Source organism: Ovis canadensis, chromosome 1 (assembly GCF_042477335.2).
Source record: "Ovis canadensis isolate MfBH-ARS-UI-01 breed Bighorn chromosome 1, ARS-UI_OviCan_v2, whole genome shotgun sequence".
NCBI lineage: Eukaryota > Metazoa > Chordata > Mammalia > Artiodactyla > Bovidae > Ovis > Ovis canadensis.
This window is the reverse complement of record NC_091245.1, coordinates 242,248,664-242,274,514: the sequence shown is the minus strand read 5'-3', so window position 1 is coordinate 242,274,514 and position 25,851 is coordinate 242,248,664. Positions and strand designations below refer to the sequence as shown.

Here is a 25,851-nt window from a genome sequence, read left to right as displayed (position 1 = left end):
TTTTGGCAATGGAGACATTTTTAGTTGTCACAGTGAATGGGGAGACAGGACTGTCATCTAGTGAGTAGAAGCCAGGGATGCGGCTAAACATCCTCCAATGCACGCCCCCACACCAAAGAATCATCCTGCTCAAGAGGTCAGTAGTGCCAAGGCTGAGAAATTCTGCTCAATGCCAAGTCATTATGTGCCCTTAAAACAGTGAGCAAAAGTATCTGAGCCGTAATAAGTGGCAGCCTCCGACAGGAAGTGCATTCTTACTTAAGCAACCTTAAGTGAGAAGTAATGCGTTGAGTGCTCACTGTGGTTATGGCCAAATGTAACTTCTTCACTTCACTGACTTATTTTGTAGCTCCTGCTATTTTCCTTTCATATAAGGAATGAAAGTTATATTGGCATTTGAGTTCAAAACATGTATTTCTCTTGCACACACAAAAATAGTTACCTTTGCACAGAAGGAAGATAGAGTATTTTTAGCCAAAGTCCACTGTTTGTCTTAACCTTTGCATCAGATTGTGGCTTTCTTCACCTCCTCTCATTAAGTTTAAAGGAAGTAGCATAATCCTGCCAGAAATTTCATATAAATTCTCAGATCTAGTAAGTGAGTCGCATGCTACAGTAGATCTAGCTGCCTAAAATGCACGTGATTATAATTGCATAAAGAGAATCCACTTTATAATTCTGAAGAGTACTAGATTCTGTTGTTGCAAGATGAAAGTTTGGATGCTAAACAGTGTGCTGTGATAAACTACTGGGTTACAATTTCAGAATATAAAATGGTTTCATTAGCTGGTAGAAACCAACCTGGATCATGTATTTTTTCTGGAACCAAGAGGTACTGAAGGAATTGATGGTCCGTTGTTAAGAAGCAAGAACGTGTAAAGAGGGCTCAACTAGAAAGCACTTTCTGCTTTTTCAGCTAGAATCTGAAACCGCAGGAGATTCTCTCTGTGCCTGGGAGCACATTCATTATTCAGCAGCAGGGTTTCCAGGAGCTGGCCTTTCTGGAGGGTGCTCCATTTACTGGCTCGTTGGTGGCAAAGGATTGGAATTTTTTCTGTGGCTCGTAGAAATACCTAGTTGAAAGAGTTGAAAATTCAACTATGTAGATAGGAGCTTGTGGTTATTCTTTTTTTTAAATGTCATTTATTTATTTATATTTTTGACTGTGTTAGGCCTTCACTGCTGCGTGGGCTTCTCTCTAGTTGTGAAGAGAGGGGCCTGCTCTCTGGTTGTGGTGAGAAGATGTCTCATTGCAGTGGATTGCAGTGGCTTTTCCTATTACCGAGCACAGGCTTCAGTAGTTGTGGTTCCTGGGCTCTAGAGCACAGGCTCAGCAGTTGTGGTTCCTGGGCTTAGTTGAACCGAGGAACTGATGTCAAGCTCTCAATGCAGGCCCTGTCTTGTTTAGATGTCATGCCTCAGGCTCTGAGACGAGCACTTTCAGGCATTTCCTCTCACCTTACCATACATTTTCTAATACCCACAGATATCTCCCCCCACCCCCAGCCCCCAGGTATACTGAACAGGGGTCTTCAGTCCCAGCGTTTTTAGACTGATGCTAAAGAAAACCTGTTTGCAGATAACTATATCTCTGTCTGAATGTCTTGCAAGTTCTGCTTAATCTCCTCATACGTTCAACAAAAATTGATGGGGCCTGTTGTCCACTGACAAGCCACGTGGGCTGCTGATGGCTGAGTATTTGCAGCTGCTTCTGCAGCCCTTCTAACGGGAAAGAATGTGGCTGTCAAGGCTTCTAATCACCAGTCCTCTAATCACACTGCACCCTTGCCTCTGACCGCGAGGATATTCCTAATATGGCAAATCATGCTAGGGGCCTTGACATCTCTTTTCTTCCCCAATGTCTATAGAGTGTTGGAAATTTCAAACTAGTGACTTCACACTTAATTCATGGCTGGCGTTTAATTTCCCACAATTAAGTGTCTAACTTCCTATGTTGTTAATATTTGTGGACTGTCCTGCACTTACTTCATAACCAACATTACATGTTTTCTGAAGAGTTGTACCATAACTGTTGCAAAACACATACACAGTAACATTTTATAGACTCTGACAAGATAAGGTCAACTTCAGGACTTAACAGTGAAAAGGAAGAGAGGTGATGATTTCGTAGATACTAGTCAGCAGTTTTATCTCCACACATGAGAGTACAATAAGGCTGATTCACTTGACTCTTCATTTGATTAAATTAATCTGGATGCAAGTTGAGATTTTTATTTCCTTTCCTCCCATGACTCCAGAGTATCCTAAATTAAGGATGCCTATACAGTTGAAATGGTTGGATGGCATCACTGACGCTATGGACATTAGTTTGAGTAAGCTCCGGGAGTTGGTGATAGACAGGGAATCCTGGCGTGCTGCAGTCCATGGGGTCGCAAAGAGTTGGACACAACTGAGCAACTGAACTGAACTGATACAGTTGAAATGTTCAGTGCTTGACAGTTGCTATATATTCAATTTTGTTTCCATGTATTACCTTCAAAAACCTAAGTGAAAAATTAGAATTCATATTTTCCAATTTCAAGTATCCATCTTTTAAAAAAATGAAATTCATTAGTGTAATCTAAATACCCTAAACTTTTTTTGAAGTCATGAAATTTTGGTCTGTTGTTGAATTTTCAAAAAAAAAATAGAACAGAGTAAATTGGTGTAGAATGTTAGGTATGGTTTTCCTTCAGCAGAATCTAAAATCTGCTGTGAGTTCATTAAACTATGTGTTCCCTATGCTGATTTTAAGGGGCCACTGAGACCCTTAAACTGAAATTTTTTTCTGTGCTTGGAAATGTAAACTGGGAGACTACAACAAAGTTTTTAAATAATTTTAAAAGAATTGGTTCTAAATTCTAAATTTTAAAGTGTAAAATTGACCCCAGTGCTACCTTCTCTAACCTTTGCGATTAGTTTGGATTCAAGCTGTCCAAAACAGGAGTGAAGGAGAGAGGTATTCCCAAGTAGTACTTGTCTTCTTCAAACCAGAGATGCTCAGAAGTTCAGATGTGCCTCACCTGGTCCCCTGATGTGAAAGGTTCCACTTTGACAGGTGCTCATGGTAGGCTTTCCCCAGTTGCCCACAGACTAGGCTACTTGTGGCTATATAGGCCTTAAGCTGTGTTGTCAGTTGCTTTGAAAATTACTCTTGTTCTCTTGTGTTTATATCATTCAGTAATTAAACTTTAATTGATAGTTTGGGTACTATCTTGAATAAAGATGAAAAGCAAAAGTCATATCATGTAGCAAAATAAATGAGTACACACAATTTCTAAGAGCTATTTTTATCGCACTGTACCTACCCATGAGTATTTTTTTTTTAACTTAGCCATCTGTTTCTAGCCTTGTAACCAGCAGAGATCATGAACTCTTGAGAAATAGAGACGGAAGGAAGAACTAAAGTGTTCATGTGTACAGGCTCTTAGGGGGGTCATTTTACTTCTTCTTATTCCTTAACAGTTTTGTGAAGTAGTCATTTATTTATTCATTAATATATTAGTTCAGTAGATACTTATTGAAGGCCTGCTATATGGCTGTGCTGGGCACCAGCATGGATCCAGTTTGGACAGCTGCTTGCCAGACAGTCTGGCAAGGTCTGAAGCAGACAGTCTTTCTTGACGCTGTGGCTGGGTTGTATGAGTGTAGTTTTATGTCTTCTCTTCCAGTGGATCATCACATGCTGCAACATTCGTGAAAATATATCCTGGGAATGGTACAGGATAGAGGAAAATATTACACTGACTCTATTACAGATTAATTACTTAAAATTCATTGCCCTGACTAGAGAAAGCAGTTGATATATTCCTCATTTTAGAAATGAGGACACTTAAGTCTTCTCTCTCTGCAGCTACTGTTTTTCCCCTCTAAACCATAATGTCTAGAAATATTTTGTCTTTTGATTGATAAAATAGTGGATGTGTTTTATTAATGAGATATGGTTGATTTATAATATATGTAAGTTTCGGGTGTACAACATAGTGATTCACCATTTTTAAAGGTTACACTCCTCTCATAGTTATTACTAAATATTGGCCATCATTCCTTGTGCTGGACAGTCTATCCATGTAGCTTGTTTTATACATAGTAGTCGGTACCTCTTAACCCCCTGACCCCTATCTTGTCTCCACTTCCCTTTCCCCACTGGCAACCGTTAGTTTGTTTTCTGTGTCTATAAGTTACTTTGTCTTTTTTAATCAGCAGCACAGTTGATAGTCTCGAATTGGGTTTAGAAGTATTTTTGCAAATGATTAATTTTGTCTTCGTTTCTGTAATCCATTCTTATAGTATTGAAAAAAAATCATTTGAGCTCCTCATCTGGGGAAGATACTAAGTTCAAGGGCTAGGAATAGATAAGTAAATAATACAGTTTTTTTTTTTAACCCTACCTGTATAAAGCTTGTACACTGTATATTTTATGAGACCTTACATTTAACACCTAATTACAAATTAATTATGTAATCATGAATCTGATAAATTCAGAGTGCTAAAAGAATCTAGACTTAGGAGGAGCTGCCTTAAATTGAGAAAGTGAAATTTAAACCCCAAATAAGTGTTCCTTTGCACGTATGTAATTATTTAATAGCTTGATTATTTAAAATATTTTTTAAAGTGAGAAAAGCTGAACACGAAATGGTAAAATAAATCAATCGTTCTTGGTTTAAATGGATTGAGGCCAGCGAGATGCAGTGATGCTGAGACCAAGGCTCAAAGTACCTGGATTCCCATGAGCCACCTGAGTTAATCCGATGATCCTTAGTAAACCTGATGGAAATATCCCCAAGAGCTGGAATACTCACAAACAGTAACTTAGTATCTTTGGCATGCTCTCTGTAGACAAGAGTGATAACACCTGCTGAGCATGTTATAGGAATTCAGTGTTAAGGACTGAGTCACATTTTCATTTCAGCATTTGTCTCTCTCTCGCTTATGTTGTTCAGTCACTAAGTCGTGTCCAACTCTTTGCGACCCCGTGGACTGTTGCCTGCCAGGCTCCTCTGTCCATGAGATTTTCCAGGCAAGAATACCGGAGTGGGTTGCCATTTCCTTCTCCAGGGAATCTTCCTGACCCAGGGATCAAACCTGCATCTCGTGTGGATTCTTAACCACTGAGCCACCTGGGGAGCCCATCCCTCTCCTATAATATTAACCATATTTTGCTTTAAGTTGTTTGCTTGGTTTATGCTCTTCTATTCCCTGATTAGGCTGAAAACCATTTGAAAGCTGGAGCCGATTTTAGTCATCATTCTAGAGTACCTATATGTAATTTATATAACCTCAGACATTTTCTATAGAAATGACATTTCTGAGAGTGACATTCTCTAATATAATAAAATTTAAAAAGGGTCATTCTCTAAAAGACCCTGCTGCTGCTGCTGCTAAGTTGCTTCAGTCGTGTCCAACTCTGTGTGACCCCAGAGATGGCAGCCCACCAGGCTCCCCGGTCCCTGGATTCTCCAGGCAAGAACACTGGAGTGGGTTGCCATTTCCTTCTCCAATGCAGGAAAGTGAAAAGTGAAAGTGAAGTTGCTCAGTCGTGTCCGACTCTTCGAAACCCCATGAACTGCAGCCTACCAGGCTCCTCCATCCATGTGCTTTTCCAGGCAAGAGTACTGGAGTGGGCTAAAAGACCCTAGACCAGTGCTTCTCAGATTTTAATATGCAAACAAAGCATCTAAGGATTCAAATGAGCATTCTGATTCTGTGGGATTGGGGACTTACTATTCCACAGTTCTGTCAAACTCTCAGGTGGTGCCCCTACTTCTGGATCCTTGTGTTGAGCAACATGGTTCTAGGGTAACATTTCCTTGGGGCTGAGAAATTCAGGTTCATGTTTAAACCAAAATTCATTCTACTCTGCCCTGCTATTCTTAGTAGGCAAGCCAGCTGCCAACAAACTATGGGAAAGCACACACAATACTTAAGCACTGAATAGTGCGCACATTAGAAAACATAACAGCATGCAATTCCATTTCTGTCTCATAAAATAATGGACACAGTTTCTGATAAGTGCTGTGATATGCTCATGTTTATCAGGTTCCTGACTCTGGTCAAAAGACCTGGAAATACTGAGTGGTTGTAACGTTATCACTAGCACTTGGCCAGCCTGGGGGAAGGAAGATACAGAATTCTGATGTTTGCTTTTGTTGCAGAACAGGTGCCATGCGTCTCTTGTTCCATTTCCTTTCTGTCTGTCTCTCACCTGTGTCACCACACCCACGCTTGCTGGATCACAGCTGCTGGCATGTCTGCTAATCATGCTTGTTGGTGCTGAGCTGATTGAGATGAACAGTGTCTTAACCTGTCAAAAGAAATAAAGTTGCCTCTGGAAGCCTGACTAGAATGTACTGGACAAAAGTCCTGAGGTTTTCGTTGGGAAAATTCAGCAGCCTTCATTACATCCTTGTATGTCTTGTAGCACAGACCTGCTTAGATTTGCATTCTGCTTTAAAGTGTGCTCGAGTTTAGGGACTTCCAATGAAAGGATATTGATAGCACCAAACACAGATTTTTCTGGTGAAACTAAAACATAGTTTTGCATGATCTTGAGATGTACAATTGTATATTTGGGAGAAGATGGTTTTTGTTGTGTTGTGTTAGTCGCTCAGTCGTGCCCAACTCTTCGCGACCTCATGGACTGCAGCCCTCCAGGCCCCTCTGTCCATGAGATTTTCCAGGCAAGGATACTGGAGTGGGTTGCCAGATGACTGAATTAAAAAATTATATAAGAAGCCATAGACTTATAGGTGGTATTTAATTCTATTTTTAATCCACCACTTTTGACTAAAGGGTCACCCTTCATAGTACATAATGAAGTCAGTGGCCATGGAAGTTTCATGGTCTGTATGTTCTGTGCCCTGAGAGGTAGGGTGCTTGTTGAGGGTGTAAGGACTAACCAGTTGAATGAGTACCATTGATTCACACGTCTGCTGCCCTGCCTCTTCCACTTCTTGCTTGTTTCCTGTTCTAGCAGTGCTGCTCAGCCCTGCCATGGCACACAGCTGAGGGACTGATGGTGTTTGGAGGGTACCTGAGAGTGAGCGGAAGTGGCCTTTTGTGGCTGGAGGCAGCTGGCCAGGGGCTCTGAGGAATCAACAGAACTCTCGACTCCTGTTTCCCAGGCTCACCCTGTCAGACTGGGGAGTCCTGCTTTCTGCTTAACTCTTCTGACCTTCGTGGAATCGGATTTCTTGTCTGCATTACAGTGTCATCAGTAGTCATTTTAAGTGGAATTGCTTAATTTTAAAAGAAAAGTCTGTAAATGTGGCCGGAAAAAGCAAGTAGTAGAAAAAGATACGTAGTATGATGCCTAGTTTTATCAAGTTCAAAAACAAGTGAAAATACATGTATTGTCTGGAGATAACACACATGTGCTAAAGGAAATCAAGATAATTACAAATTTCATAATAAATAGTTCCTTCTGAAGCTGGGGGCACTGAAATTGGGTAAGGGAACCCCCCACAGATAATTTAAACAGTGTTGATAATGTATGAGTTTTTCAGTTGGATATTGGGTATATTTAGTGTTGTTGTATGCTTTATAACATACACATGTATTTTTCTTTTGATAATATATTTCATACTGAAAATAAATAAGTGAAAAATGGAAAGAAAAGGTCTTGGCACAGTTCTCATTCTTTCCCAAATTGTATTATATTAATATGCTAGAATTACCAAAATAATGTAACAATATTAAGGAAAAGTTGGAGTGAGGGAACATCGGTAACACCAATCCCCTCACACTACTACTGTTGTTGAATTTATTATCTTCTGGTAGCAATGTGTATGTTCTTGGGGCTTCCTCAGTGGTAAAGAATCTGCCTGCCAATACAGGAGACCCAGGAGATGAGGGTTCGATCCCCGGGTTGGGAAAATCCCCCAGAAAAGGAAATGGCAACCCACTCCAGTATTCTTGCCTGGAGAATTCCATGGACAGAGGAGCCTGACAGGCTACAGTCCACGGGGTCACAGAGAGTCGTACACAACTGAGCACACACACATGTGTTCTTAGTTACAATGTGTCATTGTATATTTTTATATTACACAGTATATTGATAGTCTTTATAACCACTGGTTTTAATGGCTGAATAATGTTCAGGGAGTGGTTAGTATCACAGTATACGAACCACTCTTCTATGGCAGAATATTCAAGTTGTTTGAGCTTTTCTGCCATTAATGTCCTTCTTCATGGTTCTTTTGTTCATTCTACAAATAACTTACCCATGTGTAAGGCATTCTGCTAGCTGCTAGAATTACAGTGATAAGCAGAAAGAGCCATAATCTCTGTCCTTGTGGAATCTAGAACCTAGTGACTAACAGTTCAAATGCATTTTGCATTTTAGCCACATTAATCTTTGAACTTTAAAAAAACTTTTTTGAGTGAATTGTAGATTTACATGCAGCTTAAAAAAATGTATAGAGAGACCCCATATACACTTCATTCACGCTGTTTCCCCCAATGGTAACATCTTATGTAATTCTGCAACAGGAATTGATGCATTGACACAGTCCACCAACCTTGATTCTCTGTTGAGCTACTTGTCCCTTAAGTAATGGGGGCCTGTCAGAACTTTCTGATACAGAGAGATTGCTCCATGTGAGGTCACTCCAGACAGTTGCTCAATGATGCCTTTGATCCATAGAGTTGATCGAAGGCATTTGGAAAGGATGGGACACACAGAGGATAGGTAAGGTACATTTGGACTTTAAGCCTAATGCCCTGATCTTACTACTGAGCTCTGAATATTAAATACATCTCCAGATCTTTAAAGTCTTTTTCAGAACCAAGAAAAATCAAATAATAATGACAGCCAACTTGGGTATGTTTAGAAAGGAAACTAGGTCTCAGTGCCAAGTGAACCAGGGAGGGAAGTAACTGTGCGGTTTACCAGCCTTGCACTTTGAAAGAGCAGGATTCTCCTGCCTGTCACCCTCCCTCCCTCCTAAGCACGGATACACACACCTGTGAACACCTGCACACCTGAGCTGCTGTTCTGATTCATGGGAGACTCTGGTTCTGGGTGTTTCTTAGGCTCATGAGCCTAAGGTGAGACGCACATGGGCTATGTGGTTGAATGTGTTTTGAAGTGGCTTAGTGACTGGCTACTTGTGTGTTTATGATTTAGGTCTTGTTCTTAGCTGTTGAGATTTTTATTGTTTTCTTTTAAATGAGTGGCATGGTCCTCACTATCTAAGAAAAGTGTGAGGTCCAGGAACCCCCAGGGTCTGAGCAATCATTGTGCTAAGTGTTTGTGACTGCTGTTGACATTAGCCCAGTGAGAACTGACCTGCCTGGAGGTGTGGTTGGTGGCAGAAGGGTGCACCAGGGTGACATGGCCTGCTGTCCATCACCCTTCCATCAATGCTGGGGGCTTCAGAAGCAATTCTGCTATCCCAGTTTGCTCTTTTTTGCTTTTGACTTTTTCTGTACCATTTCTCTTTCTTTAAAAAAAATTTTGCTATCTGACCTTTAAAAATATTGTTATTTATTTGTTCATTTGTTTATTTTTGGCTGTGCTGCGTCCTTTTGCTGTGTGGGCTACTCTCCAGTTGTGATGTGTGGGCTGCTCATTGTGGTGGCTTCTCTTGTTGCAGGGCGTGGGCTCTGGGGTGTTCAGACTTCAGTAGTCGTGGCTCCCAGATTCTAGAGCACAGGCTTAGTAGTTGCACAAGCTTAGTTACTCCCCAGCATATGGGATCTTCCTGGATCAGGGTTGGAACCCGTGTCCCCAGCATTGGCAGGTGGATTTTTTTTTTTTAATCACTGAGCCACCAGGGAAACCCTGTCCCATTGCTCTTTAACCTAAAGTCTGAAATCTTTAACCGAGAACAGTCTAAAGTCCAAGCCTGGGGTGGTCTAGTTGTTGCCTACCTCTTGGAGACCCACCTGGTGCCAGGTGGCCCCGCCCTCCTCTGCAGTCCACTTAGCCAGGCTGCCTTCCAGGTCTTCTTCCCATAGCTGCACGTTTTGCCCTCCTCGGGTCTGTGGTGCTGTGTGTTCTGCCCACCTTCTCTCCAGCAGCAGTTGTCAGCCCACCTGTGCATCCCTCGTACACCTGTGTATGTAGGCAGTTCTGGCCTGCATACAGCCTCCGCCTGGAGGCCTTCCGCAGCCTGTCAGCCCAAGTCTCAAGCCACTGCCACTTGCCTCATAGCACTCAGAACTTTCCTCACTGCCCTCATCCCCATTTGTGATGGTGTGGATTCTTGATTTGCTGATAGTGGTGCTTCCCACCCTACCCAGACTGTCCTAGAGATGATGGCCCTGTCTCTGCTTACAGTTGATTCTCTATTGCCTGGACTGGTGTCTGGCACATAGTAGCTTCTCAGTCAATATTTGCTCAATTAATGAATTAGCTCAGGGAGATGACTACCCTCTAAAATGTACTTCAGGAGCCTGACATAGAATTTATTATTTTAAAAATGGAATTAGTGGGAATTTCCTGGCAGTCCAGGGGGTTAGGACTCTGGGCTCTCACTTCTGAGGGCGTGGGTTCAATCCCTGGTCGGGGAACTAAAATCCCACCAGCCTTGAGGCACAGCCAGGAAAAAAAAAAAAACAGAATTAGTACCTATTTGTAAAGGTCCAATTATATATTCCTGTAAAATTATTGACCTGTCCTTGAAGTCCGTGACTGTAATTTGTTTGTTTCTTTCAGGCGGGGACCAGGGTTTACTGAACACGTTTTTTAGCAGCTGGGCAACAACAGATATCAGAAAACACCTGCCATTTATTTATAACCTAAGCAGCATTTCTATATACTCCTACCTCCCAGCATTTAAAGCGTAAGTGCAAAGGGTTTAACTGTGGTGTGGGATGGTGAGGGCACGGGGTGCGGTTCACATTTGGGGTGGGGGGTGCCTCAGTGTCATTCTTGGGGCAAAAACAGGTGGAGACTTTGAGGAAAGTCCTTTCTCTCATAAGAAACTTGGCTGTGATGGGGAGGGGCCTTGCTGGTATTCATCACTTTACGTTTGGAGGAACCCAGAGGGCACTTTGCTGTCTGTGGGAAAAGGTTCCCATTGGTTCCTGGGATGCCAGGGCCTCTGATGAATCATCTCTCTGTCATGATCCAGAACACTTGCCTTGTACAAGCTGTTGAGCCTCAGCTCTCTAAAATGAGTGTGTGAACAGCTCCCGTGGTTGTGGTGGGGATGACATAAGGTGTGTGGTGTCCTGGTCAAGGGCAGGGCCTGTGGGGCTGGCCTCCCTCTCTTCCCATCCTGGAGAAGCCACTTCCTGGATGGTTACTAGTTACTGAACTCACAGCCTAGTAGGAGTTGGGCTTGTTACTGAACACTCATCCTCGGTGTCCTCCAAAGGTTATTGTGAGCACTAAGGGAGGTGGCTCGGTCAGTCAAGAGTCTGCCTGCAATGCAGGAGACCAGGGTTTGATCCCTGGGCTGGGAGGATTCCCTGGAGAAGGAAATGGCAACCAACTACAGTATTCTTTGCCTGGGAAATCCCTTGGACAGAGGAGCATGGAAGGCTGCACAGCCCATGGGGTCACAAAGAGTCAGACATGGCTGAGCCACTAAACCTGCCTAAGGGAGGCAGTCATGTGAAGAGCTAAGGGAGGCTGGCCTCCCTTTGTTGCTGTGGTTCAGTCACCAAGTCGTGTCTGACTCTTTGTGACCTCATGGACTGCAGCACACCAGAGTTCCCTATCCCTCATCAACGCCAAGAGTTTTCCCAAGTTCATGTCCAGTGAATCAGTGATACCATCTAACCATCTCATCCTCTGTCGACCCTTCTCCTCCTGCCCTCAATCTTTCCCAGCGCCAGGGTCTTTTCCAATGAGTCAGTTCTTCACATCAGGTGGCCAAGGTACTGGAGTTTCAGCTTCAGCATCAGTCCTTCCAATGAATATTCAGGACTGATCTCCTTTAGGATGGACTAGTTGGATCTCCTTGCAGTCCAAGGGACCCCTCAAGAGTCTTCTCTAACACCACAGTTCAAAAGCATCGGTTCTTCGGCCTCCCATAGCATTTAGTAATAGCGGGTGATTTGTCCTCTATCTGGGAGGTGGTCTGGCAATGCAGGCGATCTCTCAGCCTGAGGAGCAGCATGCGTGTTCTCTTTCTGCCATTTCCCTGCAGTGTGGGGAAGGCTCTTGGCTTCAGTCCACCATATGTAAAAGGAGGAGGGAAGTAATAACCTCCCTGGTCAGGCTGTTGGGATAAAGCAGTTCATATACATAAAGTGCTCGGTGGACATTTGCTGTTTTTGCAATGTGCTCATTTCACCCTATTCCCTGTGTGTTTCTAATTCAGCAGCTAATACAGCCCAGTTAACAGTGCTTGTCTCCGAGTGAGGGCCCGGGGCCTGTCCTTTAGCCTCTGACTCATTCGTGTGCAACCAAGATGATGATTCAGGCTTCTTGAGCAGAGGCCAAGCTGTCAGGTTGATCCTGAGACAGAGCCGTGAGCAGCGACACTCTCTGCAGAGTTGGGCTACGCTCATGATCTCTATATCTCGCATGGGCATTCCTGAGTGAGCAGAAAACAAAGGGTCTTTCACTCCTTGTGATTCATTATCCAAAGTCCCCTCTAGATATCTCACCCCTAGGTATTGAGCATGCCTAGCTTTTTGAGGCAGAAATGTTTCCTTTTGTGTTCTTTTCTGGGTAAACTCTGTCAGTGTTACCAGCTAAAGATTACAAGTATTTTGTGTTCTTTCCTCCCTAACTGTTCTCTTGGAGTGTGTGTCTCTGACATATTGCAGCCTCTTCCTTCCTAGAACAAAACAGACAGCCTCTCAAACATACCAACTGTGGTCTGAGTAAAGCAAACAGAACACAATTCACTGTCAAGGGATGAAAAATAGCAGATGCATTATCTTTGCCTCTAGTCCTTGGCCTTGAGACGTGCAAGCCTGTCTTGCTTGGAAGTGTGGACTTGATTTTCTCTAGTTTTGCGTTTAGTTTCAGATATACAGCAAAGTGATTATTTTTTTCAGATTATATTCCAATAAAGGTTATTACAAGATATTGAGTATAATTCCCTGTGCTTTCCACTATATCCTTGTTGATCTTTTTGATGTATAACAGTTTGTATCTGTTCATCGTAAATTCCTAACTTGCTCCTTCCCCTCCCTTTTCCCCTTTGGTAACCATAAATTTGTTTACTATGTCTGTGAGTCTGCTTCTGTTTTGGATATAAATTCATTTGTATAATTTTTAGATTCTATGTATGAGTGATAACATAGAATATCTGTTTTTGTCTGACTTACTTCACTAAGTATAATATTTTCTCTGTGCCTGATTCTTTGTAACCCTTACTGCCTCATAACTAAAAGTGTTCCTACAAACCATGGGCACTTTGTGGTGGTTCACTCAGTCATGTCTGACTCTGCAACCCCAAGGACTGTGGCACATTGGGCTTCCCTATCCTTCACTGTCTCTCAGAGTTTGCTAAAATGCATGTCCACTGAGTCAATAATGCCATCCAACCATCTCATCCTCTGTCATCCCCTTCTCCTCTTGCCTTCTGTCTTTCCCAGCATCAGGGTCTTTTCCAGTGAGCCGGCTCTTCGAATCAGGTGGCCAAAGTATTAGAGCTTCAGCATCAGCATCAGTCCTTCCAATGAGTATTCAGGGTTGCTTTTCTTTAGGAGTGACTGGTTTGATCTTGCTCTCCAAGGGGCTCTCAAGAGTCTTCTTCAGCACTACAGTTTGAAAGCCCTCTAGAACTGAATTGCTCTATAAGAGGGCAGTTGCTTAATTTAATTGACTAGCTTCAGCTGAGCAAGCAAAGGTGAGCGTGCAAAAGAGAATCATTAGTGGTGTGAGCAGTTCTGCGCCCCTTTCCACTCAAGTCTGCTCGTCGAGCTTGTATCCTGAGATGACTGTACTGGGGAAACATGAATTTGACATCCTCCCAATTGGACTCGGTTCCCATATCATGTTGATGCAGAGTTTAAAGATTCATACTTTTCATGTAACATGGCCTTATTTCCACTATGGTTCATTCAGAGAGTCCCTCTGATTTTCATTTTCCTACCAATGTTGAACTTACTGTCCCTTTAGTGATAAGCCTGGTTTGCACAGACACTGCTTGCATTCATTTTATTTTGACAAAGAACAAGAAGCAGGTAGAGCTGAGTTAAGTTATTTGGGGAGAAAATAGACTTACTTGCTGGAATTTTGGCTGCCTCTCTCAGAATCCCAGTGGTTTTTATATCTTCTAAATGAATTTCCCAGCACAACAGTTTGGGATCTAAATTACCAAAATGGTTAGGATGGTTTCTTCTTCCTTACTCTAGAAATGAGTGCTAATTTTGGACATCTGCTTGGTGTATTGCCATAACCGTAGTGTAGATGACGCACTGGGAGGTTAGGAGCAGCCCCATCACTAGCTCACCGTCAGCTGGCGTGTGACCTGATGGGAGTTAACACTGCCTCCATGCTGCTCTCCCTGGGGGGTGTCGGCTCCACAGTTTGGTAACGAGGCTTCTCAGAGAGATGCCTTGCCTTTCCCCATTGCTAGTTATTTAGGGATGTGGAAACCAGATCACAGAACTCATTTTCCCTTCCCTTTGCCAGAAAATTCTTTAGTTTTGTTTTGCAGATATCCGTCTCCAGAGACATTTTTCCTTACGTTTTTGTTACAACTGGGAAGGGCTAAAAAGGCAGGCAGTTACATTTTCTCTTTTGTTTTAAGTTAATATAAAATTGTGGCCCAAATCTTTGAAGCTTCCCTGGTAGCTCAGTGGTAAAGAATCCGTCTGCCAATCCAGGAGATGTGGGTTTGATCCCTGGAGAAGGAAATGGCAACCTACTCTAGTATTCTTGCCTGGAAAATCCCATGGAGCCTGGTGGGCTGTGAGTCCATGGGATTGCAAAGAGTCTGATACAACTTAGCAACTAAACAACAACACAGACAGTCCTGAACTCTTGGGCTGCCATCTCTACCGGACCAAGAACCCTGTGCACAGCTGGGAACTCAGAGTGAATTCAAAGCCCCACCGCTGGGCTGAGGATGACCTTGCTGGCCTCCAGGACTGAGTGGCTCTGTGGTGTGCTGGCCTTCCCCAGGACAGCACAGGTGGTGGCAGGTGGAATGAAACTAAGGAATGGTTTAGAGGCTTCATGGAAGAAGTCAAGAATTTGGCTCACCACTCCTAGCAACTGTGTGCCTTGAGAATGCCAAGACAGTATTTAGATGCCCCAGAATCTCACCACCTTGGATATCTTACAGCAATGTAGCCTTTGCTCTTACATGAAGTTTCTGCAAAAGGACGACCTGACATGAATCAAAATTAACATGAATTTGAGCCACAGGGGTAGCATATCTAAAGCCTTTCTCTGCAAACTGTTTGGACAGAACAAAGCACAAAGGAAGCAGATGTACTAGTTTTACCACTTTGAATGGATTCTCAAACGTAGCTTCTGAAAAACCAAATTAATAGTATTTTCTGTAACAGAAGATCCTGTTTAATACCGCATAACTTGAGAACCAAAATGCTTGGCTTAGAATTTTTCAATTAATTTGTAATATATGTGTTGAAAAACAAGCTCATAAATGTATTTCTTAATGAAATAATATTTCTGAAAGTGCCTCACATAATGTTTGGGAAATAGCAGGCTCCTAGTTAATATTCGTTTCTTTATGTTTTCTCCATCTGGAGGGCCTGTTTTATCCATATAGCATAGATTTTGGCTTGTACATAATACTGGGCGAAATCTCGTTAGTCTTTTTAAAATCAGCCATTTAGTTCCATTTTTACTTTCTATTAAATCCACTGACTAAAAGCTGTTAATGTTATATTATGCTATATAAAATTGGCCTAAAGCAAAGATAAAGAACCCTATGGTATTGCTTCAAACTGCCATACATATTAATTGATCGAATTGATTGACTAAAAAACTCGATTTGTCAAATAATTTCCAATTTAACTTACCCTTTTACTTGAGTTTAAATATGATCTAAGACCTGGCCTAGTGATCTAATCTCAGAAACTAGATCTACAGACCCAAAATATTTCTTTCCATTAGTTTGCTGCTTTAGATGTTTCAGAGGATGTTCATATCCATTATTTCTTTCCCAGAAATGTAGCTTATTCAGTAAAACCTCTTCAAGCCTCTTTAGAGTCAGTATTTTCTGAAAGTGAAATTGAACCTTTGGTGTCCTCATTTCGGTTGTGTACGCTTATTTCTGATGTGGTGGTTTTTCCTTGATCCCTAAGAGACCCCTGGTTCCAGTTCTGCCTGGGACTGTTGTCATTGAAGATATAGACCATCTGTGTTCATTTCTTTCCACACTCCTCCATCTTCACCTAAAACCCTGAGGAGCTGTAGTTGGTATGGCTCTTATATTTTCATCCATTTGTTGTCTTCTTCCTGATTATCCAGCATGGAGCATATGGAGGGTGCCTGCCTTCTGCTCACAGAGGACCGGAAGAATGAATGAGGGCACCGTAATCTAATCAACCTGGCAAATGCTTAAGCATGCAGAGATTCCTGTACATCCCATGGTACAGTCCAGCATGGTTTGAGTGTTTGGGAGTCAAGTCTGTGGTTCCACGGACATCTTCTTTCTCCTTTCTGGATGTCGGGGTGCCTGCTGGGCCCCAGGTGCCCTGTGTCTCAGCACAGCCATCGGGTCGTTCTGACTTCACCTCTGAGTGCCTGTCAGATGGTCTGTCCTCAGATCTTATTGCTGCGGCCCATTCTGCTACCCGGGTCCTCATCACAAAGCGGGAAGCTTCCAGGATGGTCCCATTGCAGCCTTCAGAGACTGCTCTGACAATAGGCACAAAAGGGTCTGAGGAATAACGTCTCATGGGCCGGACTCTGGCTGAGAAATGCCATCTCACAGGAGAGGGAGCTCGTGGGAGGGGAAGAACATGGGGATTGAGTGGAAGATTCAGGCTTCTCAGCGGTCTCAAGCTGGTGGGCTATAGACTGTATTTGTCCCACGGATATGTTTTGTCTTTCTAACATAATTTTATTTTTAAAAATTCTCTCAGTTATTAATGCTTAAAATTAGGGAATTTCACATGAATTGCAAATTTCTAAGTCCTTAAAAAAAAGTCAGATCTTTAGCAGGATGTGGAAGAAGAATGTCAAAGATATTGTTACCAGCGTGGGACCTAAGCAGCTGGAACAGAGGAGCTGCCATTTCCCAAGATGGGAAAGACTGTGAGCAAAGTCGGTTATTCGGAGCAGGGACTGACCAGAGATGTATCCGGTGTGTTAAGTTTTGAGGCAAATATTAAACATCCTAGTGAAAATGTGGAAGAGGTGAGTAGGTACAGGAGTTGGGAGTTCAGGAGAGAGGTCGGGTAAGACATTGCCGCAGGAGTGTCAGCATATAAGTGATATTTATAGCTGGGAGACAAGATGATATCAGCAAGAGAGTAGTTATGATACAGAAGAGTCCTTGATACCGAGCTCCAAGACGGGAAAATGTGGAGCAACAGGAACAAGAGACCGAGACCAGCAAGGCAGGAGAAAACCCTGCAAAGTGAGGTTTTGCACAAGCCAAACAAAGAAAACATTTCAGGAGAGGGGCAGTGATCCATCCATGTCAGGTGCTGTTGGTAAGCAAGGTCAGAGGACCGCTGAGAAGTGATCCTGGACCTAGAATGTGGGGTCACTGGTGACTTTGGCAGGAACACGCCTGGTGGAGGGTGGAGGAGAAAACCTTATCACAGCAGAGCCAAGGGAAGGGAGAATTGGAACCCTTCTGAAGCATTTAATTAAAAGAGAGAAGAGAAAGGGACTCCTAATTGGATGGGAATGTTGGACCAAGAGACAGTGGTGGTGGTGGTTTTTTAAGATGGAAGCAGTTACAGCATGTTTGTGTGTTGATGGAAATGATCCAGGAGGGAGAGAGAGCACTGAAAAACCTGGAGGGAGACTTGCTGAGTGATGCCCTTGAGTAGGTGAAAAGGAATGTATCTGAGAGCACCAGTGGAGAGGTTGGCTTCAGACAAGGGGAGGACAGTTGCGTGGGCACGGATGCAGGTGGGTGGCTGTGTTTTTTTGATCGAGTGAATGAATGAGCAGTCAGCCAAAAGAGGCTGAGAGTGACACGCTACCCCCAGGAGTCTCCTAGTGACCTTACCTCATGGGGCTCTCCCTGCTGCTTTCTGAAGAGCAGCCAACCAGGTAGGTGGCGGAGTTGACAAGGTCCAAGTTGAGGTTTTTTTTTTTAAATATTTGTTTGTTTATGGCTGCACTGGGTCTTCATTGCTGCGTGAGGTCTTGCTCTAGATTCAGTGAGTGGGAGCTATTCTTCACTGTGGCGTGTGGGCTTCTCGTTGCAGCGGCTTCTCTTGTGGAGCACAGGCTCTAGGGTGCAGTGGGCTCAGTAGCTACAGTGCTTGGGCTCAGTTGCTCCGCAGCATGTGGGGTCTTCAGGTATGGAACCTGTGTCCCCTTCATTGGCAGGTAGGTTCTTAGCCCCTAAACCACCAGGGAAGTCCCAAGTTGAGCTTATTAAAGTCTGGGTTTGAGTACTGATGTTGTTGGCATTTCCAGGGCACAATTGGGAGGGTTATTTAATTTAGCTTGAAAGGCAAACAAAGATTGGGTGGGTCCCTGGAGGCTGCAGTTGTTTGTTGCTGGGTAGCATCTGTCTTCTGGTGATGGGAAAAGCACTCACCCCATGACCCCCCCTAACCAGCTCCACTCTCTGCATGACCAGCCCACCCCATGGGCACTTGGCTCTGTAACTCTTGATCTAGATTGTGAGTGGGTAAGAGGAGGAAATTTTTGGTGAGAGGAGAGGTGGCTGATCGACTATGGGAATCAGTTTGGGTTTGTGTGTGAGAGGGAACCCAGGAAGATACGAGAGTAAGTAGCCACAGACCAGAGAGCATGAGTCACTGAAATGGTCCGAGGATGACTGGCACAGCGGCCACGTTTCCTAGGGAAGGATTGGGCTGGCAGTGCTGCGTGTCTCTTCTTGGAACCTGCGTGAACACTGCAGGCAAAGAGCTTCGTGAGAATTGAAATTGCTCTTGTGTGCACCCGTCATGGGTTAGTTCCCATTCTGCTCTGACCAGTCCTGTCGTCTCATCCACACCTTACCGGCTGCATTTCTCAACTGCTAAACTGGTCGTGAAAATTCTATCTGATCTTTTGGTAACACCAGGTCACAGGGATTATTTTAACGGCTAACCTAAGCAGTATTATTGCTGGCTTGGGTTCAAACTATGTCTTGTGATCTGGACGTCACTTTTGAGATTCTATCAAGTTAAAATTAGAACACTTATTTTAAGAGATGTGTGCAAGCTGAGACAAATCCCCAGTAGTGGGTCAGAATGAATGGCTCTCAGTAATTTAGAGACAATTGTGATATGTACCCAATTTTTTTTTTTTCCTGGCGGGTAAAATTTGGTGGATAAATCAGGCAGTGAGTCAGTGATTCTTCTGGTTATCCTCGCACTGAATCGAGGTCAGTTGAACTTGATCTTCTGATACCAGCATTTCCCCTTCTTGTTCACTGCCTACTTTGCTTTTGACTAAAAAGCGACCTAAATTCTGACTGTCGTACCTGTTTAGCCTTTGGTAAGGGAGAGAGATACCACTAGAAAAATACTCTGGGTTTCTCTTCTCTAAGAAACACCCCTCCTCCAAATTTGCATTTAAGCTAAATTGTTCTTTTAAGCAGAAGTGATTTTCCCTTTCCTTATGACCTGTGCACACTCTTATTTCATTTCACATGGTTATTTTGGACTTTTTATAAATGGCTGAAAAGTAAGTTGGTTAAAATGATAGAAAATAATTTTTAAAAACATTCCTCAGGGAACATGATTGTGACAAACATAATTACATGAAATCCATATCTAGATGAATGGAAATTCCAGATTCAAAAACTGAGAACTTTTGCTCATCTCTTTTGCAAACAGACTGTTTTATCATGAAAGTTAATAGAGCAGGCCGTTCAGGCTACTGTGTTTTGTAATTAAATACCATTCTGTTTGTGCAGTGAGACCATAGTTACATAAACTGTGTAACTGACAAACCTCCATACGTGGTGGTCAGGGTTAGGCCTAATGAGGCTGCCCCTTTCGTGGAGCCCAGGGCAGCCTCAGGTCATCTCCAGGAACATCCTTTGGGTGACTACGTTTTGCATAACTGCTGAGTCTGTCTTCACTTCCTCCCACCTTTTTGTCTGAGCCCCATGATTCCCACTCAGCAGCTGCATCTCTCCCCACCCTCAAAGGCCCAGGGCAAAACCTTAAGTGACTCACCAGGCCTGTTCTTCTCATAAAGCATCCTTGCTCTGAAACTTGTTTTTCTCCCATCCCTGTTCATTCCCACAGATCTGTCAGGTGGCACTGAAGTTAAAGTAATACCTCAGCACCTAAAAAACAAGTTCTGATTCCTGACTGTGCAGAAATAAGGCTGACAGTAGTATGAACCTGTGACATTGGAAGCCTCCACACCATGGGCTATAAGCCCAGCATCTTCCTCTCTCACGTATCTCTCTGCTGTCACCTTCTGAATCTTCGTGAACTCTTCCCAGTCTGCCCCCCAGTACCCTGGACCCAGTCTTTTTTTTTTTTTTCCAAGAAACACCTCATATTGGGCATTTTGTGACTTGTTTTGTTGCTGGAATTTGAGTCGCTGTTGGGGGAGTATGTCACACTGGGCAGCCTTCCACAGTTCTGCTCACCTCTTGACCCAGCCCACCCTCCCCCCCGCTTACCAGCACCCCAGGGATTCCTCACCTTTGAGCAGAAAGAGCAGTTCACCCCACATTTAGGACCCTTTAAGATCTCAGTTTCTACCTCTAACAGACTTATCAGGAACTCTTAAAACCAGCACCACTCTGTCTAGGAAAGGACCCTCTAGTGAATAGAATTTTTCACATTGTTAGGGTGGAATGTGAAGTCTTTGAGAAAAGAAGTCCTTCTCCTGGCCACAGAAGGCAATGGTGACTTAGCATTAAAGAAACACTCAGGCACCATGGATTCATGAAGGAAGAGCCCAGGCCTGAACCACAGTGAAATGCAGCGTATGGACCATCCCCAGTGGCATTCCTATTGACTAGGAGAAGGCCAAGGGCCACGTGGGCAGGAATCCAACAGGCATGAGCCGGGTATCCAGGGAGATGGCAGAGGCCTCTGAGCCACCTCGGGGCACAGGCAGAGCCAATGTATGCTTCTGCCTGCCACAGACAGTGGGCAGTCCTGTGGGTAGGTGGGTTTGCTGCTTTGCTGTGGCATTCTGCTATAGGTTAGACCATTGTGCCTTCCTCTGCATGTGCTCTGATGGCCCAGTTCATGCAGTGAGGTGCTGGGAAGGCCCCTAGACACTGTCAAGCAGAGTCCACTTGAGAGTCCCTAAGAAGCACCAACCATTTCTTGCTCTTTTTTGCCCTTTCCCCCTAAACTTTGTGCAGACTGCACCCTTCTGAGAACAGTTTTCAGACAGTGCTAAGTTGCTTGCTCTCTAGCTTTCTTTCCTGTTAATTGCTTCCTGCTGCTATGTCCTTGACTATATTGGGGATATTTCCAGGGTTCATTTCCAGCGTTGATATTGACTGTCTCTTGTATTAGTTGCTCAGTCATGTCTGACTCTTTGCAATCCCATGGACTGTAGCCCGCCAGGCTTCTCTGTCCACGGAATTCTCCAGGCAAGAATACTTGAGTGGGTACGCATTCCCTTCTCTAGGGGACCTTCCTGAGCTTGGGATCAGTCGTGGGTCTTGTGCATTGCCGGCAGATCCTTTACCATCTGCGCCACCAGGGAAGCCCGACTGTCTGTAGGCAAGGGGTACTGTGCAGTGATACTCTGAGATTATGTCCTTATTAATTCTGGGACTGTCTTACAGCCTGGCTGTGGTGGAAAACCTTGGCTCTGGAGCCAGACTGCTTTGCTGAAATCCTAGTCCTGTTATTCACCAGCCGCATGATTCTAGACAAGTTCGTTCATTTCTTCCTACCATGGTTTCCTCACAAAGTTGTTTTGGAAATTAACTGAGGTAAACCAGGCAGCTGTTAACAGTGCTTGGCGCATGTGAGTACTCAGTGTGCACACTCAGTCGCTTAGGTGTGTCCAACTCTTTGCGACCCCATGGACTGTAGCCTGCCAGGCTCCTCTGCCCGTGGAATTTTCCAGGTAATACTCAAGGGAGTTGCCATTTCCTCCTCCAGGGGATCTTCCTGACCCAGGGATTGAACCTGCATCTCCTGAATTGGCAGGTGGATTCTTTACCACTGAGCCATCTAGGAAGCCCTGATAGAGGTTAGCTATTCTGATTACTATCGCTTAAGCATGCGTGAACTATGAGGAGAGTGTGCTGGAAAGGAATAAAGTTCATGCTGTATTCACGTTTTAATATTATTTTTCTTAGTGTTGCTGTCTCTCATGTAATGACTGTACATGACATTGAAATTAGGCTCAGCAGGTCATGGGTTGAGATATTGGTTGGTTAATAAAGGAGAAGCCGATAAGCGCTATTGCTTCAGGCAGGGAAGTCGGGGCAAGAGGGGTGGATATCAGAGGAGGTGGGAGGGGCCCCCCTCCCACGTGTGCTCTATTCTGGTTTAGGCTTAAGTGTACCGCTAGGCTGAGGCAGTGCCTGTTGTCCCTGCCTGGCCCCCGCTGCCCCAGAACACAAGTATCAGGTCTCTGGGATGGGTTGCCCCCTCATCATTAGAACATTTGTTGAAGGCACTTCTCTTAATCCTGCTCATCTTTCTCAGGCCTTGACTGAGCCTCTTCCGAAAATCCCCACCTGCAGTAATTGCTTTGGAATGTCCATAGCACTTAATGTCAGCACTGCCCTGCTGGCTCTGCTATGTTGCCTGCTTGTGCTATTGTTTCTTATTTTTATGTGGATGACTCATCTCCATGTTTGGATAAAGGCTCTTGAGGCTGCACACTGACCATAGTAATGGTGCCTTACATGGAACTGTTGGTTATTTAATTGATCACCCTGGTGGTGGTTTAGTTGCTAAGTCATATCTGACTCTTGTGACCCCATGGACTGTAGCCTGCCAGGTTCCTCTGTCCATAGGATTCTCCAGGCAAGAATACTAGAGTGAGTTTCCATTTTCTTCTCCAGGGGATCTTCCAACACAGGGATCAAACCCAGGTCTCTTGCATTGAAGGCAGATTCATTACCTGCTGAGCTATGAGGGAAGCCTGTCTATGCACAAATTTGAGCATTATGATTTATCCCTTCGAGAATAACATTGAGAGTTCTGGTGTGTGATGTGCCCAAGTATGTGCATGCATGTAAAATATACCACATGTATAAAATAAAGAGTATGCTTGGGAATATCAAGGATCCATCATCAGAAGAAATGCCTTGAGGGGAGACAGTTATCCTTAGGAGGAATTAGACAGTAGGCTCTCTTGTTGTGCTTGGTTTTGGAGTAGCAGCATGATAGGATGGTAAGAACTTAGGCTTAAGAGAGGGACAAGACCCCATCGCTGCCACTAAATAGCCGTATGACTCTAGACAACTCAGCTCTACGACCCTCCATTTAACACATTAGTAAAAATCTACCTGGCAGGACTATTATTATTCCCAAATGTGTCCTGAAAGAATTTGGAACCCAAACATGTTAAAATGTCAGATGTTGTTCAGTTGCTCAGTCGTGTCCAAGTCTTTGTGACCCCATGGACTGCAGCACCCTAGGCTTCCCTGTCCTTCACCATCTCCTGGAATTTGCTTGATGCCATCCAGCCATCTCATCGTCTGTCATCCCCTTCTCCTCCTGCCTTCAATCTTTCCCAGCATCAAGGTCTTTTCAAATGAGTCAGGTGTTCGCATCAGGTGGTCAAAGTATTGGAGCTCCAGCATCAGTCCTTATAATGAATATTCAGGACTGTTTTCCTTTAGGATTGACTGGCTGAATCTCCTTGCAATTCAAGGGACTCTCAAGAGTCTCCAATACTACAGCTCAGAAGCATCAATTCTTTGGTGCTCAGCCTTCTTTATGCTCCAACTCTCACATCATTACATGACTACTGGAAAAACAATAGCTTTGACTAGATGGACCTTTGTCAGCAAAATGTCAGATAATGAAAGCTATATAACAGGTCTCTGACATTAAAAACAAAACAAAAAACCTTTAGGAGATGAGAAAGGTTACATGAATAGAGTTTGCATTGTTTTGATCTGCCCATCATGCTCAAGTACTTCGGCTGCCTGTAGGATAACTCCACTAAAATCTGACACTTGAACCCAACACCCAAGGATCTGTCCCATGTTACCTTTCCCTATCAGAGCTTCCTGAAAGTGAAAGTCACTCAGTCATGTCAAACTCTTTGCGACCCCATGGACTATGCAATCCATGGAATTCTCCAGGCCAGAATACTGGCGTGAGTAGCCTTTCCCTTCTCCAGGGCATCTTCCCAACCCAGGAATCTAACCCAGGTCTCCCACATTGCAGGTGGATTCTTTACCAACAGAGCCACCAGGGAAGCCCTCAGAATTTCCTCACTTCAGTTCAGTCCAGTTGCTCAGTCGTGTCTGACTCTCTGCGACCCCATGAATCGCAGCACGCCAGGCCTCCCTGTCCATCACCAACTCCCAGAGTTCACTCAGACTCAACATCCGTCGAGTCAGTGATGCCATCCAGCCATCTCATCCTCTGTCGTCCCCTTCTCCTCCTGCCCCCAGTTCCTCCCGGCATCAGAGTCTTTTCCAATGAGTCAACTCTTCACATGAGGTGGCCAAAGTACTGGAGTTTCAGCTTTAGCATCATTCCTTCCGAAGAAATCCCAGGGCTGATCTCCTTCAGAATGGACTGGCTGGATCTCCTTGCAGTCCAAGGGACACTCGAGAGTCTTCTCCAACACCACAGTTCAAAAGCATCAATTCTTCGGTGCTCAGCTTTCTTGACAGTCCAACTCTCACATCCATACATGACCACTGGAAAAACCATAGCCTTGACTAGACAGACCTTCGTCGGCAAAGTAATGTCTCTGCTTTTGAATGTGCTATCTAGGTTGGTCATAACTTTCCTTCCAGGGAGTAAGCGTCTTTTAATTTCATGGCTGCAGTCACCATCTGCAGTGATTTTGGAGCCCCCCAAAATAAAGTCTGACACTGTTTCCACTGTTTCCCCATCTATTTCCCATGAAGTGATGGGACCAGATGCCATGATCTTCGTTTTCTGAATGTTGAGCTTTAAGCCAACTTTTTCACTCTCCTCTTTTACTTTCATCAAGAGGCTTTTTAGTTCCTCTTCACTTTCTGCCATAAGGGTGGTGTCATCTGCATATCTGAGGTTATTGATATTTCTCCCGGCAATTTTGATTCCAGCTTGTGCTTCTTCCAGCCCAGCGTTTCTCATGATGTACTCTGCATATAAGTTAAATAAGCAGGGTGACAATATACAGCCTTGATGTACTGCTTTTCCTATTTGGAACCAGTCTGTTGTTCCATGTCCAGTTCTGACTGTTGCTTCCTGACCTGCATACTGGTTTCCTGCTTGTCTCTAATTGGAGGACACTCAGTCTGGCATACACATGCTATGCGGCCCCTGCCTAGAAGACCTGTATTAGCACCTGCTACCCAATGCCTGTCTGCTGTACAGGTTTTTAAGTCATCCTCTATCTCATCATCACCTGCCTCACTGACCTTAGCTGTCAGTGACCTCTTTGCCTCTGAACTCCTAGGGTACTTGCTGTTCCCATCTTCCTTTTGGCACTTGTATTCACCTTTATCATTATTTTGTTTTACATATATATAGATTATATACATAGGACAGACAGAATAGGACCATTCTTAACTCTTACTTTTCTTATATTATGATATATAGTGTGTGTGTATTGTGAAATATAGTATATACACAAGAGGATATACAGAAATGTTCAGTTTTAAGAGACATCCACCACCCAAGTTCAGAAGTGGACTATAACCAGCATCTTAGAAG

At 43.9% G+C, this 25,851-nt stretch overlaps 1 protein-coding gene across 1 annotated transcript in view; it reads left to right on the top strand.

Annotated features, from left to right (window-relative positions):
- GYG1 (glycogenin 1) overlaps positions 1-25,851 on the top strand; it is a 38,624-nt gene that overhangs the window by 7,671 nt on the left and 5,102 nt on the right. The window contains exon 5 of the mRNA XM_069580766.1: positions 10,661-10,787. Coding sequence (XP_069436867.1) covers positions 10,661-10,787 — 127 coding nt within the window. The remainder of the gene's footprint in view (positions 1-10,660; positions 10,788-25,851) is intronic.